Source organism: Poecilia mexicana, unplaced genomic scaffold (assembly GCF_051168715.1).
Source record: "Poecilia mexicana isolate PSO_F unplaced genomic scaffold, ASM5116871v1 scaffold_1, whole genome shotgun sequence".
NCBI lineage: Eukaryota > Metazoa > Chordata > Actinopteri > Cyprinodontiformes > Poeciliidae > Poecilia > Poecilia mexicana.
The window spans coordinates 25,349,702-25,366,656 of NW_028263370.1; the positions used below are offsets into that span (position 1 = coordinate 25,349,702).

At 41.1% G+C, this 16,955-nt stretch overlaps 1 protein-coding gene across 2 annotated transcripts in view; it reads right to left on the bottom strand.

Moving 5' to 3' along the window:
* LOC106911754 (equilibrative nucleoside transporter 1-like) overlaps positions 1-15,215 on the bottom strand; it is a 29,168-nt gene extending 13,953 nt beyond the window's left edge. For both annotated transcript variants that reach the window (XR_015763779.1, XM_088007108.1), the window contains exons 1-9: positions 15,030-15,215; positions 11,206-11,352; positions 10,857-10,938; positions 9,771-9,943; positions 6,851-6,990; positions 2,914-3,048; positions 2,678-2,775; positions 157-238; positions 24-88 (exon numbers count right to left, since the gene is read on the bottom strand). Coding sequence is in view for 1 of the 2 variants with exons in the window: in XM_088007108.1 (XP_087863234.1) it covers positions 24-88; positions 157-238; positions 2,678-2,775; positions 2,914-3,048; positions 6,851-6,990; positions 9,771-9,943; positions 10,857-10,938; positions 11,206-11,231 (801 nt within the window). In the remaining variant the exon portion in view is untranslated. The remainder of the gene's footprint in view (positions 1-23; positions 89-156; positions 239-2,677; positions 2,776-2,913; positions 3,049-6,850; positions 6,991-9,770; positions 9,944-10,856; positions 10,939-11,205; positions 11,353-15,029) is intronic.
* Positions 15,216-16,955: the final 1,740 nt, after the last annotated feature.

The following is a 16,955-nucleotide window of genomic DNA, read 5'->3' on the forward strand; positions in this document are numbered from 1 at the left end:
TTAATGTGGATTTAGTGTCTGACCTTCTTAAAGATCTTCATCATGGAGATGCTTTGTTGTTTCTCATCTTCTGCAGCATCTTTATTGTCTGAACAAAAACAACAACATATGTGACTCACAATAATCTGATTAATAGCAATAATCTCGGCTCCATACCTGCATTCATCAGAGTGACGGCATTCTGCTCATTATCTGATCTTTGCTTTCTGTTCCTTTCTTGATAAAACTGGAAAAATGTCTGAAATGAAAGTTTTTTTCACATATTAATCATCAACCATAGGAGCAGTTTCACATTATTGCATCCTGATTTATGAACCAGGTCAGACACAAACAGATTTCAATTCTTATGATAAACTGAGTTTTTCTTTTATTACAAATCTTCAATCGCCAACCTGAGCTTCTTCATCGAGTTTGGCTTCAAGAACTAAACCCCACATCGACTTGTTTCTGAAGGTTAGCTGTAAACGGTGCCTAATGGTGCTATTTATGTGTTTACAGGTGCAGCATTATGAGTTTTCCAGGCACACAGTTTCATACCACAGTCAGTAATTGTGTGGCTGTAACTCTGCTCAAATAAAGTTCTGTTTTCCAGCACCATTTGGGTTTCTCCCATTCACTCTGATTGGCCTGGCAGATTTTCTGCCGGCCAATCAGAGAACAGAAGGAGAAGTTGTGAACAATGACATTGAATTTCTGCTGTTCCATAATTGTAGCCTCCCTGTAGTTTTAGCAGCGGAGGAACAAAACCGTTCAGGCCCAAATATTAACAGCTGCCATGTTCAGCTGCTCAGTGGAGGACGGTGGGTTACAGTGTAGTTAATTTCTGGTTAGCTTCTTAGCATTGAACTACATATGTCACAGGGAAAGGTTAGTGATTGGTTAAAATTTAAAACCTCAGCAGAGGCCACGCCTTCAGGAAATAATCATTTCTCAATGAGAGTCCGGATCTGTTGGACGAAGCAAAGCGTAGAACAAGGAGCCGGTTTCTACCAGGATAGTAACTACGTTACCTTCAGTTGCTATAAAAATGCTTTATATATCAAACATAACTTAAAATACACTTTTCACCATTAATGCCTTCAAATTGGGCCTCTGCTTCTTTAAGAAACTCCTGCTCTGTCCAGCACTTTGCCTTCAACACTTCTTCACATCAACACACCTCTGTGATGCTGTTTGCATTTTGTTACCAGCGTTGAACTGAGAAGGCTGCTAGTCTGGAGGAACTGAGTAGGAGGGCTGCTCTGAGGAGGAGCTGTGTGAGAGTAGGCGTTTGGGCAACCCTCAATAGTTTCTCAAATGTTCATGTAAGAATCAAGGAAACACTCCAGGTAGTTTCCTGATGAGGGAACAGGACATGTTTTAAAGTTCAAAACTTAGGATTTTTAGAGAACTCTGTCCCTTTAATATTTGGCCTAAAACCATCTTACTGCTACATATGGATTATTGTTAAAATGTAGCTCTACAAAGCGTAGCATTTATTTATTACTGTACTTTTATAGCAAGGACCTTATTATAAAAGTTATAAGAAACTTTTATAATAACTTTCTTATAACTTTAGTTCAAATATTATACTTCAGTACAAAATTCTGTATTGACTGATTGGACTGTAACACATTCACACCGACCAGAGAATAACTTTATAATACACATTTTTAAAACACTAAATCCCATGTGTTCTTGGGAATCAAATGTGTTACTCCATCTTTATTACTTATTGTACACAAGCACATATACAATATTTTTTTATTTCAAGGAAATAGTGGTCAAACTGTAGCGAAATCCAATTGAACCGTTTTTACCTATTTGTTCTCTTTAAATCATGCACTATTTCAACTGCAATGAAATGCAAAAAGAAACAAAAGTACTGGAAGAGTTTCTTAAGCGCGTGTACAGATGAGGTAGCGGTCTGGAGTGGCTGCTTTCACCATGGAAATCTACAACTTAGAGAAAAATCTCTAGATTTGTTGCTAGTTGTTAGAAAAGTTATTAAATATAGTGAGAAAGACACTAAGCTAGTCAAAGCAACTTAGCCACGCCCCTCCTGGCCCATTGGCTCCACCCACTTTTTCAGAATTTGTCTAGGGCAGGCTATGGGTTAGTTACACTTTAAATGTTTCCGAATTATATATAGCCAGAAGACGTCTGGCTATATATGTTATTTTCTGTGTAGTTATTTTTGAGGTTTTCTGTGTTTCGTCCTGTTCCTGTCCTGTCTTCCCTGTTGATTGCTTCCCAGGTGTCTAGTTACCTGATTACCCTCCCTGTGTATTTAAACCCACCTGATGTCTTTGTCTCTTGTCGGGTCCTCGTCTAATGTCAATTTTGTCTGTTGTGTTCTGGCCAGTTGAACTGGATAGTCCTGGTTAAGCTTAGCTGTCCTATTCAGTCTTCAGTGTCATCAGTTGCTACCGGTAATTAGCTGTATGCTAACCTCTCTGCCGTGCTGCTGCCTGTCATCCTGGACTGTTTTGAGCTTCTTTCATTAAATCACATCATTTTCACTACAACCTGAGTTCAGCCTGCGTCTCTCCTCAGCACCTCATACCCACTTCATGACAATATACACTTTTGCCATGTGAAAAGAGCCTAAATATGTTTTTACAAACCCTTAAAGTCTGCTCTAAGACAAACTAATAATGAATACTGCTGAGAGTTTGATGTTCCAGTTTGACTTTACCAGTTTGGGCAATAAGACGTAGGACAAGATGGACAGGAAAACGACAACACAGGCTACGATGAAATAGCCGAATGCTGCGTCCTCCAGCTCAGAACCACCTGCAGTGGAGGAGATGGAGGAAATGACACAATTAAGATGTTAATCATTTGTTGATAGAAGTTTGTCAAAACTTCTATCAACAAAGACTTAATGAATGCTGTCTTGCAAATCAGTTATTGAAAGCTTATCTGACAGACTTGCAATGGCGCAGATCATAGAAGCGGCAGCGAAGGTTCCGGCGAGTCCTTGGCCGCTCATGATGGGAGTGGTGTACGAAGCTGGAAGCAAACCGGCCATCCCAAAGAGACTGCCCTGCAGCACTGCACCAAACGCTGGAAAATAACCAACAGTTCAACAAGCTGATTACCACGCCGGAGAAAACTCTGAGTATGTTAACCCTGGGTCTTCTGGGGCTCTAGTACTATTCACAGTGTTGTGTGTTTGATTCCAGCTTTCATCCCTGCATCATTGAGCAAGGCACTTAACCCAAAGTTAGCTTCCGATCTGCATATTGGTGGATAAATGTGCATGTATTTTGGAGCATGGCAGGGTGGATGTGTCTGTTTGAGTAGTTGGTGCCAAATGAGGTCAGCGGGTGCCAGGACAGCTTTGGTCTGCAAAAACAATATCTGGAGAGTTTCTTATTCCTCCGACTGACTGTGAAATCAAATCTGCATCTGGCTTCACAGCAGGCTGCTCACATAAAGAAGGAACTTGTATTTGTGTGGCCTTCAGTCATTCTCATTATTCATATCCAGGTGATTGTGTTTTAGCATTTCTCACCTGGTAAGAAATGCCACATGTTGTAATTCAACAAATATTCTGATTTGTTTGTGTGAAGTAGTTGTTTCAGAAAGCAGGGTTAACTAACTCTGAGTAGAAGCTGTGACTCTGATTAAACCTATCCAGCTCTGTGATACTCAGGGAAATCAACTGGCTAACCCAACTGTGAGTCAAGTTACCCTGAGTTAAGTGTGACAATAGAAGAAGCCCTGAATGCAGATAACGCAATTCACCATGGCAACGGGGGAAAAGAGTCTCAATACATATAACAAAAAACAGCTGCAAAATAGCAAGTTAGCAGAAAATTAGTAAAATTATTGTCACTACATTTATTTAACATCCACAAAATGTTAATTTTATTTTTCTGAACCAAAAATCAATATCTACTAATTGCGTGTGATCACCCTGCAGAGTATTACTCCCCAACATCTGCAGGCTCCCCAGAAAAGGAAAAGCCATTTCTGGCACTTTCCTTGTTGCAGGTCTCGGCGAAACAACAGAACAAACTCAGGATTCACTGCAACAGGCCCTCTGCAGAGCAGCGCTGCTTCACGGACTGAGGCTCAGGATAACGACTATCTGGCTTTCTGAAACTGAAAACCCAAGACATGCTCTATTTACCCCAAAACTGACTCAGGATTTTCACTCATCCTAGTTTCTGAAACGGGGCCTGCAGGTGCAAAGTTGTAAGAGTGAGAACAACTCAGCGTGCAGAGCGTTTGCTCCGAGTTATGGAACAAGTCAGACAAGTCCTATTTTTAAATATCTCTTAAAAACACTTATTCCTCGACTTTCTACACACTGAAACAAGCAAAAGCTTAAAATAATCTCTAAGCCAAATGTGTGATTTATGTATCTGTGTGATTTGATTGGGTTTCTGACAGCTTGTTCAGAGACGAGCAGCTGCATTCTGACTTAATTAACACTTGTTTATGCCATAATAAAGCAAACTGCAGTAGTCCAAATGCAAAGTTATAAAAGCACAGACAGCCTTTTTAACGTCTTTATAATTTCAAAAGATTTTAGTTTTGACCAGAAGCCCAAAGTAAAAGAAACTCGTCTTAGTTCCATTCGTTGTTTATCAAGTTCAAAATTTAAGTCAAAGTGCACCAAAATTTCTGACTGCAGAAGAAAGAAGCATCAAGGCGACAAACTCGTCCTTCAGTTTCATCCTTGTTTGACTGTAAAAGATCTTCAGTCAACCACTGCTTAACATCTGAGATCCTGGCAAAGAAGAAATGGCTTCATTACTTTACTGGCAGATAAATTTGTGTGTCCTCTGAATAGCAGTAAAAGGAAAAACTGGATATGTGTGTGAGTTTTATTTTTCAAGAGAGATCTGGCCAACACTGGCAGCAACACGACTACAAATGAAAAGTAAAGATATCAAAACCAAGTTAAAATACAATATGGATAATAAAGGAAGAAAAATAGCAAAAACAAACAAAGCCATAAAAAATAGAGTTTGATGATGAATGACCAAACTGGTAGAAAATAAAGAGAAAAAGTAAGGAACCAAGGATGGGGCCTTTTGGGACGCCACAGGAGAGAGGAGCAGTGGAAGACGATGGGAGTCAATCGTTACGGGAGGTTCAGAACCTCCAGGCCAAATGGAGGGCAGTGACACCCGACCAACACATCTCCAGAACCAGCGCCCTGGCGCCCACCTCGCTGTGATTGGCTTTCCGTGATCGTTCTATCATGAAACGATCAGATACAGATCACAAAAGTCAGATTTAGGGTTAACTTTGACCTAACTAGGAACTATTGGGCCCCTGCAGAGGAAAGAACCAGTTGCACCCCCAACCCAGATGCCACAGAACGCCACCACCTGGTGCCAACCTCCACTTGGCTCGGCTTGGTGTTGGCCAACACCACCTATCTGATCACTATCAGATTCATTCTGTTTGGTTACAAGCAGATTGTCTCCCCTGTAGAGATATAATCTGATGAAAAGAAATCACAATCAATTATATTTGTCTTGCAGTTTGCACCAATAATGTCACCCAACTTTTTTTTTACATGTTTTGTTGGCTCTAGTGGCTTTTATTTGAAAATAGTTTGACAGGAAAGAGGGTTATGAGAGACACAGAAGACATGCGGCAAAATATCACCAGGCCGGGAATCGAACCTGCAACCACTGGCATGAGGACCAAGGCCTCAATACGTGGGCTGTGCTGCGCCACCACAGCGCCCCCATAATGTCACCCAACTTTATGAACTAGATTATAACTTCTGTGCTGATCTCACTTCACTCACTTCCTGGGGTTTGGTGCAAGACTCATATTTTATCCTGAACATTAAGGAGAAACAACCTCATGCTGTAGTACTGGTGTAGTACTGGTGTAGTACTGGTGTACTGGTGTAGTACTAGTGTAGTACTGGTGTAGTACTGGTGTAGTACTGGTGTAGTACTGGTGTAGTACTAGTGTAGTACTGGTGTTGTACTGGTGTAGTACTGGTGTAGTACTGGTGTACTGGTGTAGTACTAGTGTAGTACTGGTGTTGTACTGGTGTAGTACTGGTGTAGTACTGGTGTAGTACTGGTGTACTGGTGTAGTACTAGTGTAGTACTGGTGTAGTACTGGTGTTGTACCTGAACATTAAAGAGAAATGACCTGAGGCTTTGAGATGCTCAGAGTTGAACATTGAGATATTGACTACTGTTGAGAAAATAAATTTAGAATAAGCTAGTTTTAAAACTTAGCATATCTTGATTCAAATGCCCTAATTGTGGTTTTGAAATTAGTAACGTATTCTGACTTTTTGACCTTTATGTTACCTGTAGTTCCAGCAGATGGTTTGCTAGGATCGTTTGAACTGCCTTTTGTCTGTGTGGGAAACAATCAGGAGAAGTTCCAGCTTTTCACACTCATCTGTGAAAGGCTGTAAACACAGCAGGGGTTTCTGGCTTGAGAGAGGGTCAGAGATAGCTCCTGGTTGGAGGAGCAAAGGTACGCCTTATTTGAATAAATTAAATATAAGAATGCGCCTTTACTATAAAACTTTCTGCACAGGAGTAACAAATCAGATTTGCTCTTGCAACTCTCCAAAGACGTCTTTTGGACGTCTTTGCTTTTCTTTCCATTTATGTCAGGTAAATGAATGTAATGTCTCCGTTGTTCTGCAGTTTCTGGTGTAAGTTTATACATTGTCTTATATTGGATTAAACTCTAATTCTGTGTCGTCAACACGCATTGCTGTTGTTTTCCCTGTGGCCACACGTGACCCGCCGAGAGGACCTGGGATCCAGAGGAAGAGAGAGCCAAACTTTTTCCAAAGTTAATTAATTCAGAGAATCTCTTCCTTAACACTACTAAACATCAAATGATTATAAAATAAATATCTCACAGTTGATGATGATTATCTTCACCATGGTTATGGAGAAGAAAGGCAGCGGCTCCAGAGGAACTTTGACAAGGACAGCAGTGATGATGAAGACAAACATGATGATGAAGAGGCTTCCCATCACACGCAGGCGCTGAGGGATGCTGAGGACAAATTAAATTATGAAGCAGGATTAATGTTCTGTATGTGAAACGAGATGAAACTGACACTAAACTGCTTAGATGTGAATAATTCAGGAATAAAAAGAACAGAAGGATTTTTAACCTGTTTGTCGCGAGAGGACCCAAATTTGGGTCCTCTGCGCTTGCCGCAACAAGATCGATTGAAAAAACATGCTATACATTTATCAATATAGGCATATTGCATATCCACAGATCGGGAAAAAGCTCTTCTAAATGATACAAACAATATTTTCTACATCAACAACACCCAGCCTGAACACGAAGTAGCTTGATAAAACGAAACGTAATTAGATGCTAACGAGGCTAACGAGGCATACGCGGTAAAAATGCAACAGTGAAAGAGCGACTATTCCCAAAGCCCACAAACTATCAACCAGAGTAAAGCCGAAGCTCTGCCGTTTCCAACAATACCAGAATCACCACGCTACGTGCAAAACTCACTGAACCAGCAGCTGAAGAAGAAAAAAAGAAATCGCTAATTTCACGAAGCGAAAAACATAAATTCAGTCCTACCTTTGCTGTTTCGTGGTCATAATCCTTATTAGACTAAATATTTCCACTTGGTTCGATAATCCATTTTCCCTAAGTCCATCTCATACTGTTTTCGGCTCTGCCCAGAGCCTCTTCCGCCTCCTGGGCTTCCATATAAAAATGTAGAGGCGAACTACGTCAATGCACGTCACATGCGTTTCCCGTCCTCTAATTGGTGAATGGCTTTAGCTTCCGTATTAATGTCAACGCCCTCGGATTCTATTGGCTCTGACGGTTCGAAAGACGTGTCAATCATCAAAATTGGCCAATGGGATCCCGAGAAACCGCCCCGCGTAAGTTTGAATATCTGTATTGAGAACTGCATGGTTTTACGCGCAGAGCGCAGAGCGCAGACTAGAGACTCCAGGAGGAAATTTTTTTTCAAAGGAACCCCCAAAAACAATTGTTATTAGATGTAATTACTTATCTATGACAAGTAATCATTTATTCTATAAGAATAAATAATTGAAACAGAACCTACAGAAAAAAAACTGAGAAAGTTCAAATGGCACAAATTGTGCCAAAATGGCTAATTTGGAAGGTCCGCCTAGATTTTTATCAAGTAGTACCTCTCTAAAACTCATGTGATTCACTTTCTTTCCATGAAACTTGGCACAGTAAAAGGTCAGATTGTGTACTGTTGTTTACTACATCCAAAACATGTAGTAAACATGCTTTGAAAGGAATCTTCATATATTGAACTGGGTTTTTTTTTGGCGGAAATAGATATTTCGCTTAATTTCTGCTGTGTATCATATTAATTCACTTTCCTCAGTAACAGGCAGGGTGGGTTTTAGAGCTGTAACATATTCTCTAGAGTCTTGCCTTTATTTTGATACCAAAACAATTAAAATAAACTCTGTAGTTCTTGAGATACATTCAATTCATTTTGGGCATGTATTTTCAACCATATTTCTCAAAAAGAGGCCTAGAGATGAAGAGGTTTTAATGGTCATGATGTTTTTAGGGTTCCTGTTTGGTTCCTTCAGTCTTTTCTGTCTCTTGTTTTGGACCTGATTTTTCCCTGAGTTCAGTCATCATATTTCCTGTAACTCATCACTCTAATTCATTTTTATTTCCACATTTTAATAACGATTCCTTCCTTTGTCCTGTTGTATAAAAAACATTCATTTGATTTATGCATATTGGCATGATGATTGCTGGGTTTCTACAACATTTCTGGCTTAATTTTGTGTTTTCATGTTGAACAGCTTGTGGTTGTTTTTGACCTGAGAAGCTCTGGCAGCAGCTGTACGACTCAATTCAATCCAAAGACAAATGAAATGTTGTAACTCATATTATCCACAGTTCTTCAAAGAGTTGAAATAGATGCTGATGGGTGTTAGCAGGATACATCTCCTGTAGCGGTCTGTGTTACAGCGAGTGAAGAAGCCTCTGACTGAAGATGCTCTGTTTTCCCAGGCCAGTCTGATGAAGAGGATGGTCGTGGTTGGCCAGAATTTTCTTGATTTTATGAAGAATCCTTCTTTGCATCGTCATTTCCAGATTTTCCAGGTTCTGTTCAGAACCAGAACAGATGAAGGAAATGGTGTTTGACCTTTGACCCTTATTCAAAGTGCTTTACTCTCAATTATTGCTGATTTCCCCTTAAATCAGCAATAATGTCCTTTTTTTGTTTTCATTCCAGATGATTTGATTGTTCCCATCCAGCAGCTCTCTGTCCTCTGGTCCATCTGATCCACCAGCAGCTGCAGAGTAATCTGAGTATTTCTGTAGATGATAGAAGGTTCTCCTGGTTTCGCCCGCTGGTCTGTTAGTGAGGCAGCCATAGATATAGATCAGATAGATTCCATTTATTTATAGATCCAGCTGAGGCTGAAGCTCCACCTGCTGCAGATCAGCTGATCCTCAGAGCTGCTGCTCCATTCAGGTGGCAGCGGCTTTGATGGAGCAGGTGGATGATGGCGTCTCCGTGGCGATAAGCAGACTGCAGGGGGTCCTGCTTCCTCAGGTGGGCCAGCAGGCGTCTCTCCAGGACCTCCATGATGGGAGTTGTCATGGCAACAAGTGACTGATGGTAAGTTTCCTTTGCTTCTGCAACTGGAGCAACTGGAACCTCCAGCTGAACATGAATCTGCCCACATGACAGAAACTACCACACATCTCTGACCTAGAAACTGGTGTAGTACTACTGTACAGTTTGCTTAGTACTTTGTGTATTACTGGTGTAGTACCTGTGTAGTACTTACAGGGTGTGCAGGAAGGAGGTGAGGCAGGTGCACAGCAGCAGAGGCAACATGGCGCAGAGCGTCATCACGTTGTTGAATTTGGTCTCTAGGACACTTTGATGTTCACCTGCTGCTTCGCTCTGATTGGCTGAAACCTCAGTGGGCAAAGGGTCCTTCAGACGACTCCTGAAGTACTGCAAGGACAATAAAACTTCTGTTCACGTACAAAGAGTTTTGGCTAGAAAAAGACTGTCAGTAGGAAAATAAGAGAATCTGGATTCAGTAACAGAACCTTTACTGGACTTGTGAACCCAGATGGTAAATGGCCTGAGCTTAAATTGCTATTTTCCAGCCATGCTGACTCCTCAGAGCACTTTACACCAGAGCCACATTCAGCCGTTCACACACAAAAACCACACACATCGGCAGGCAACTTGAGGTAAAGCAACAGGAAGTCTCAACCCTCTGCATCTGACCCAGCCTGACCTTTTAGGGGTGACAAAAAGCTGCTCACACAACAGCTCATTTGGTAGCACTGACCTCTGTTGGTCATTTGATGTTGCAGCTCCATTTTAAATGGAAAGGTAAATACACTGAGCTTTGCTCTCAAACCATATTTGCCCATTCCCACTCATTCATGTATCAATGGGGAGATTGGAAGGCAGCTTGGGTTAAGTGTCTTGCTAAAGGACACATCAACATGTGGCAGGAAGATGTTGGCATCAGATTCTCAGCTTCATGCCAACATCCTTTCTACTCAGCCAGTCTCTCCTGAGTCTGAATTGAGGTGCTGCATCCTTCAAAGGTGGCATTTGTAGGGCGATGCATCATAGCGTGGCAACAAGGCCTGTCCAAGTTCAAAGACTCCTCCAAATGTGTCCTTCTTTTCATGGTCCACCATATCCCATGATTCATTGCAGGTCCCAACTGGGCATTCAGACAAAGCGACAATGGCGGTGAAGAGTGGAAAATTATTTTGTCATATTCTGTCACATTCATTAACATTTACTCAGAACCCATGCACGATGTTTCATGTTCCTAACAACATCCCTGGTTTTGCTAATGTCAGAACAAGTGTGTGCAGAGAAACAGCAGATGATGTTTCACCATGGTGGCGGTCATGAAGAAGTTCCAGGGCAGCAATGTTCCCAGACCAAGCATGAAGAAGATCACCCAAACGCCCAAATATCTGCAACAAATAAAATTGAATGATTTAATCAACAGCCGTCAGTCAGAGCGCAACAAGGTCTGCTAGATCACTGAAAGTTAAAACTGATTCATCCTGAGTTTGGATAGTTAATCAAGTCAGGTCATGTAACATTTTGACAGCAGTTTTTCTCTTAATTATAGAAACAGTCGTATTTTTTGCAAATCTTTGCTAAGTACTGATAATTGCATTGTTCATGTTACAGCATATTACTTAAAGAAGTCTAAATAAAGTCATTCTCTGGATTACTTGTCTTTGGGTGAGGTGGTAGCCATCGTCACACAGAAACCAACTGGCTGAAGAACGGAGCAGCTGGACTGGAGACCCAGAGGGAATCTGAAGGGTTGGGCTGGAGCGAAACGAGGAGGATCGGATCAAGCCCCAGTGTTTCTTGAGCTGGAATAAAATATATATCAATGATGAAGCAGAAGAGGATAACTAGACGCTTAGTCTGTATATTCAGTCATCTTTTCTATTTTTAACTTAGATTTTCTCCTAAATATTTTTCTTTTGGAATAAAGCCTTGTGCCTTTTCCTGCTCAGTATGGATTGATTTTAATTGATCAAGCAGGTTATAATTGTTGATTCATCTGCAGCATAAAGTTGCTGACAGGCTCTGTGGATCCTAACCCATCCATCCAAATCCCCCAAATTCCCAGTGGGGGTCGGGATGATAGAGCCATGTAGCACAGCTGCTAACCTGCTGTAGCCCTGCTGCTTGGTCTCATACTGTCACTGACCTTTGACCCCTCATCACAGAAATGATTCATTTGGTTCTTCTGGCTTTATCCTGCAATAACTTTGCCTTTATTTTCTCTCTATTTTTTTCTCTCCTGTCCTCCATTTCCTTTCCTTCTGGCGTTTCGATGAATTCAACCTGCTCCTCTTTATTCCTGCCTTTTCATTTTCCAGTTGGGAGGGGCTGCCTGTCTCTCCACTTTGTTATTCCAGCTGGAGATCAGGATGACCTCTGACCTGAACCTTCAGAGACATATAAAGACATTTACAAAGTCAACCTTCTATCAGCTCAAGAACATTTCCAGACTTACTTTTAATTTTTATGTGACTGGGCGGCTTATTAGTTTCGAAATGGTGTATATTTAAAAGTAGCTGTAAATTCCCACCCGTATTGGGCCCCTGAACACACCTGTGTCCCCTGGGACCCTAACCCTGGACAATCCGGATTAATCCTATTTAGGCTGTTGGAGGTGAGTCGACTTGCACCAACTCACCTCCAACAGCCCTGCATCATGAGGGACGTTGGTCTGGCTAATCAGGTAAATTAGTTTTTCATTAGTCACCTATGACTTGGTGTTTTCTATGTCAGTGATGCTGTTCATATAATTGTCAGTTTGTCTAGTCTGACTTGTATTTGTCACTCACAACAAGTCAGATTTTATGGCTTATTTTATGAAGCTCCAGCTTAACAATGCTGCAAACTGGCCCAACTGAAGATGCACCTGCATAAACTCATCCAAGAGGAGAAACTTGTTCCCTTGATAAAGGAACATAAACAAAGCAACTTTAATTTTGAGTGCCAGCTACACTGATAAAAAATGCTTTGCCGCACATCAGTTTTTCCCAAAAGCTTCTTCAAATTACCACACATACAAATATAAATATTTTTGTTAGGTAAATTGTATTATTATCAACTATTTGTTATATCTTTATTATGTTCTTAGTTTATGTATTCTTACTTATTTAGTTTAGTCATATGTTTTAAGGAATGTTTCTGTATTGTTAATCACTCTGGCTTGCTTTCTCAGAGGGCCTCTCTGAAGAAGAGCAGTGACAGCAGCTCTTCACAGAACGGCCTGCTTTGACCTCTTAGATAGCTATAAAACCATCGCCGTGAAGATGTACAACTTGTCCTGTTTGATCCTGGGTCAGGAACTGGATAAGCTAGTGCGAGATAGATTGTGTTGTTAGTTAGTGATAATCTTGGTGCTGTGACTGTGTGATGAAGTGTCTTTTCCCCTCCCTTTAGAGTTACAGCGCTCTCTGTGATTAGGGATCCTAAAGACAATAAAAAGAGAGGGGCAGGCAAATGTGCTTCAGAGCAGCAGGAGATTTGTAACTGAAAGCACATCTCTGTCTGCTCTCCTCGCGAGTATTAAGAATCTAACTTTCTCTTGTCTTTCCTGTGTTATTTGCTGTGTTTAATAGGTGTCAACTCTGACATGATTTGGTCCTTCGAGCCGGAGCTCAACATACCGATAGTTTATCCTTTACACCATTGCCAGCACAACAGGACTATTTTTGTGATATTCAATATTTTCATTGTCATGCATTTTGGAAGGTAATAAAACCATTTCCTCAATGAAACTTGATGAAATTAAGGGTCTGGATCTGTGGTAGTATTAGGGGGTCATCACACCTAAAACTAGTTTTTCTAGAATTTTCAAGGCAGAAGCTTAGATTAGTTTTGTTTTCCTGGGAATGTTATTTTAAAATGTCCAGCAAAAATATGTGGCTATAATTGGAATCAATGGGGCCAAAATGTGAGGATTTGGTTTTCTGTGTTCATTAGTCCGTGTGTTGTGGCGTCTACCCCCTGATTGTTTCCAGCTGTCCCTCCTGATTGCCCTCCATGTATTTAATTGTGTTTTGTGGTTTGTCATTTTGTTGTCTTCCAGTCTTGTGTGTTTGCCAGTGGTACCAGCGTCTCAGTACCTTTTCTCATTGCTCACCTGTGCTGCCTGGACTTTTTCTATGCTTTTGAGATCGCCATTAAAACCATCATTTTTGCACTACCACCATGTCCTGCCGCGTCCATCCACACCACAATCAACCCATTTCATGACACAAATGGGACAGAAGGCCTTAAAAGTACACAAAGAGCATATCTTTTGTTCTGCATACCATACAACCAAAAGGACAAAAACATTTTAAAAAGAAAATGGAAAAGAAAAAGTCCTGGCCAAGTTTCAATAAATCTGACTCAGATATTGAGAATCAACAAAAATGGTGAAGGACGTCCCATTTTGGGCAGCCTAGAATCTCTAAAGGTTGAGGTCAATATAGAGATTAACCCTAACCTTCAACATTCATTTTAGCACTGAACAACCTAAATGTAGCATTTAATTTGATAATAGTTTTGATTCAGTTTATTTTGTTGCGCCAATTCATAACATGTAATTTCAAGCCATTTTTAAAAAAGGTAAATTCAATCCAAGAACTAGACTGCAAGCCACTGTCATCCATTCCAATTGATTTGTTATAAAAAAATGCAAATTCAGTTTGTTAGCTAAAAAGTAGTTTTTCTATCAAAGGTTATTCAGCAGATTTCATCCTGACAGTGGGAACATGTAGGAAGGATTTTTGCTGTTTCATTAGGCCATTTTTCTGTCAACAAAACAACACAAGTAAAAACTTATTTTTCCTCTTAAGGAGTGAAAGTGAAATATCTTCATATTCCTACTGAGCCGAGGAAAATGTAAGTTAAAGTTAGAGACTCAACAGGAAGTAGAACTGCAAACTGTTTTTCTACCCTCAGCTTTTGGGAGATGCTGACTCACTGTGAAAGAAGTGTTGGTGAGTCGGAGGCAAGGACTGAACAGGGAAGGCAGTCTGATCGATCCGATCCAGTGTTGATCTACTCAGCTTCACAGCTATGCAAACAGATTGATACCTGAGACGAGCATTTGGGGGAGCAAAGGGGCTACGTCCTATTTTCAATCAGACATTTTAACTGTTGAAGAGCACATTCCACTGTTATCAGTTGGTTCCTGTCTTTATCAGGAAAGATAATTCAGTTCTGTGAAATTACTTGAAAAGACAGAAATAACCATGTCAAGCCTCATATTGTTTCATGTAGTCTGCAGAGCTTGCTACCTGAATTTCCTGAGTGTCCCTGAATGCACCATCTGATGTCACAACACAGAGAGATATTGAGAATGAAAATTCTGTCAGATGTTGTGGGATGTTTAGTGACGCACCTCACAGAGGAAGTTCTTCACCCAGAAAATCAAAATCAAACACATTAGACTATGCTTCCCGTCATGATCAGCAGCTATCAGATGATTGAACAAACCCAGACAGGATAAAAGGCTGAAACCAGGTTCAGGTTTTACCTTCAGTGTTTGACAACAGCCATTCAGTCGTAATCAAAGCAGATATTGTTGATCGTTCTGTGCAACTTTCCTGTGCATACAGCTGCTTGTGAAATCCTTTGTCCTCTGTTACCTTCCTGTCTTAGAGATCTTCCTCATGCTGTGGTGCCGTCTCAGCAGAATCACTTCTTCCTCTGCAGTGGCCTTTAACCTGTGATATCAGCCTGTTCTCTGGACTTTGGTTCTGTGTAAATAACAGATAACAGAACATTGTCAATCTGTGAAAGCCATACAGATTGTTAATGAGGATTCAATTTATTGTACAAGTAATGTCAAAACAGAAAATCCCCTCAGATTTACAAGGCTTAGAGTTAAACAGTGGTTAGCCAAATGAAAGTCAGCCCAGTCACCGTCAGCAAGACCCTGTTCTAAAGTCAGGTAAATCAGGTAAACTTAAACTAATTGTTAAATAACTCTTGAAACATTTATGGATTGTAATTCTGAAAATAAGCTCATAAGTTTCCCTCAGGCATGAACCAGGAAAAATAGAAAGTAGTGACTAGAGTCAGGAGAGTTGTCAGGGGTGGAGGTCCACTCTCAAGAAAGGATCCCTCACATCTTCTCAGAAAAGTCCCAGCATGTTAACGAAGGCCTTGAAGAAAACCAGAGAGGCTTCCTCAAAGTCTGCTGGCTGTTTGAGATTCTATCATTAAGATTTAAAGGCTCTGCATGGCTGAGCCAAACTGCCACAATCTATTATCTGAGGATTCGTTTTTTTCTGTGTTTTTGCCCCTGATTGTCTCCCTTTTTTATTTAAACCCACCTGTTTTCCTTGTTCTCTGTCGGGTCCTCGTCTTCTCAGCTTTTCAAGTCTGTTGTTAGTCGTTTGTACCAGTTGCTATCAGTATTGAGCCATTAGCTTTCCGCTCATCTGTGCTGCCTGGATTATTGTGTTTATCATTAAATCATCATTTTCTTCACTTCAACCTGGTCCACTGCATCGCCTCACCACCTGTCACCGCAAATCATGGCATCATCGTTGTCACAGCTGGATGGAAATCAGCATCAAGTCGTCAAGTCACGACTCCCCTGGAAAAGATTTCACTTCCCTCAATAATCTATAATCGATAAACTCTGTAACAATAGGTATAATATCTTATTTCAGTTTACTTAATTTATTATACCAGGTTATATAAAAAATGTTTGATTTTTTTCTATCCTTTTATTTACCTTCTTCCAGGCTTGGGTTATACTTAGTTTGTTTCATTAAAAAAATACTTTAAAAAGTGGGACATTGAAAACGTTTCTTTAAAAGTTGAGCAGGACCGGGGTGACTCCCTATAAAGCTTTGAGCCGTCCTGTTCCTCCAAAACAGTGCTGGTGCTCAGAGGGGATCCTGGCCTGATGCTCCTTCCCTCTGTCCTCACCCAGAGAGCCGGGCTGCCGCTGCTGGGACCTCTGTTCCTTTGTCCACATGGGTGCAGAGGCGATGCTTCTCTGTGGCTGTGTCCTTGGCATGCCACCTGCAGCTGATATTATTGCTGCCACCATTCAGATCACAGCCATGGGGGGATCTACATGCGCTTCCTTGCCAGCAAGTTTCCGGAGGTCCCTGTTGCATCTTTGATGGTGGCTAGGGTGAGCCACGTCTCTGCAAAGTTCCTCACCGCCTCCTTTCAGCACTAGCTGTGCATCGAGGACCTTCCTTGCTGGCAAGTATGGGAATTTCAAGGAGCCGGCCTCTGCCCACAGGTCCCTGGCAGCGCTGCACTCCCACAGCAGGTCCCTCACCGACTCCGGAGCGCCACAACCGGGTCGGGGGCAGATGGATGTGGATGAGATGCAATTTAAATTTTCAAGATTTTCTTTAATTCTTTGCAAATAAAGTCAGTATAGACAGTTTATAACAAAAATTAAAGTTTCACCTTATTACAAATGCACAATTTT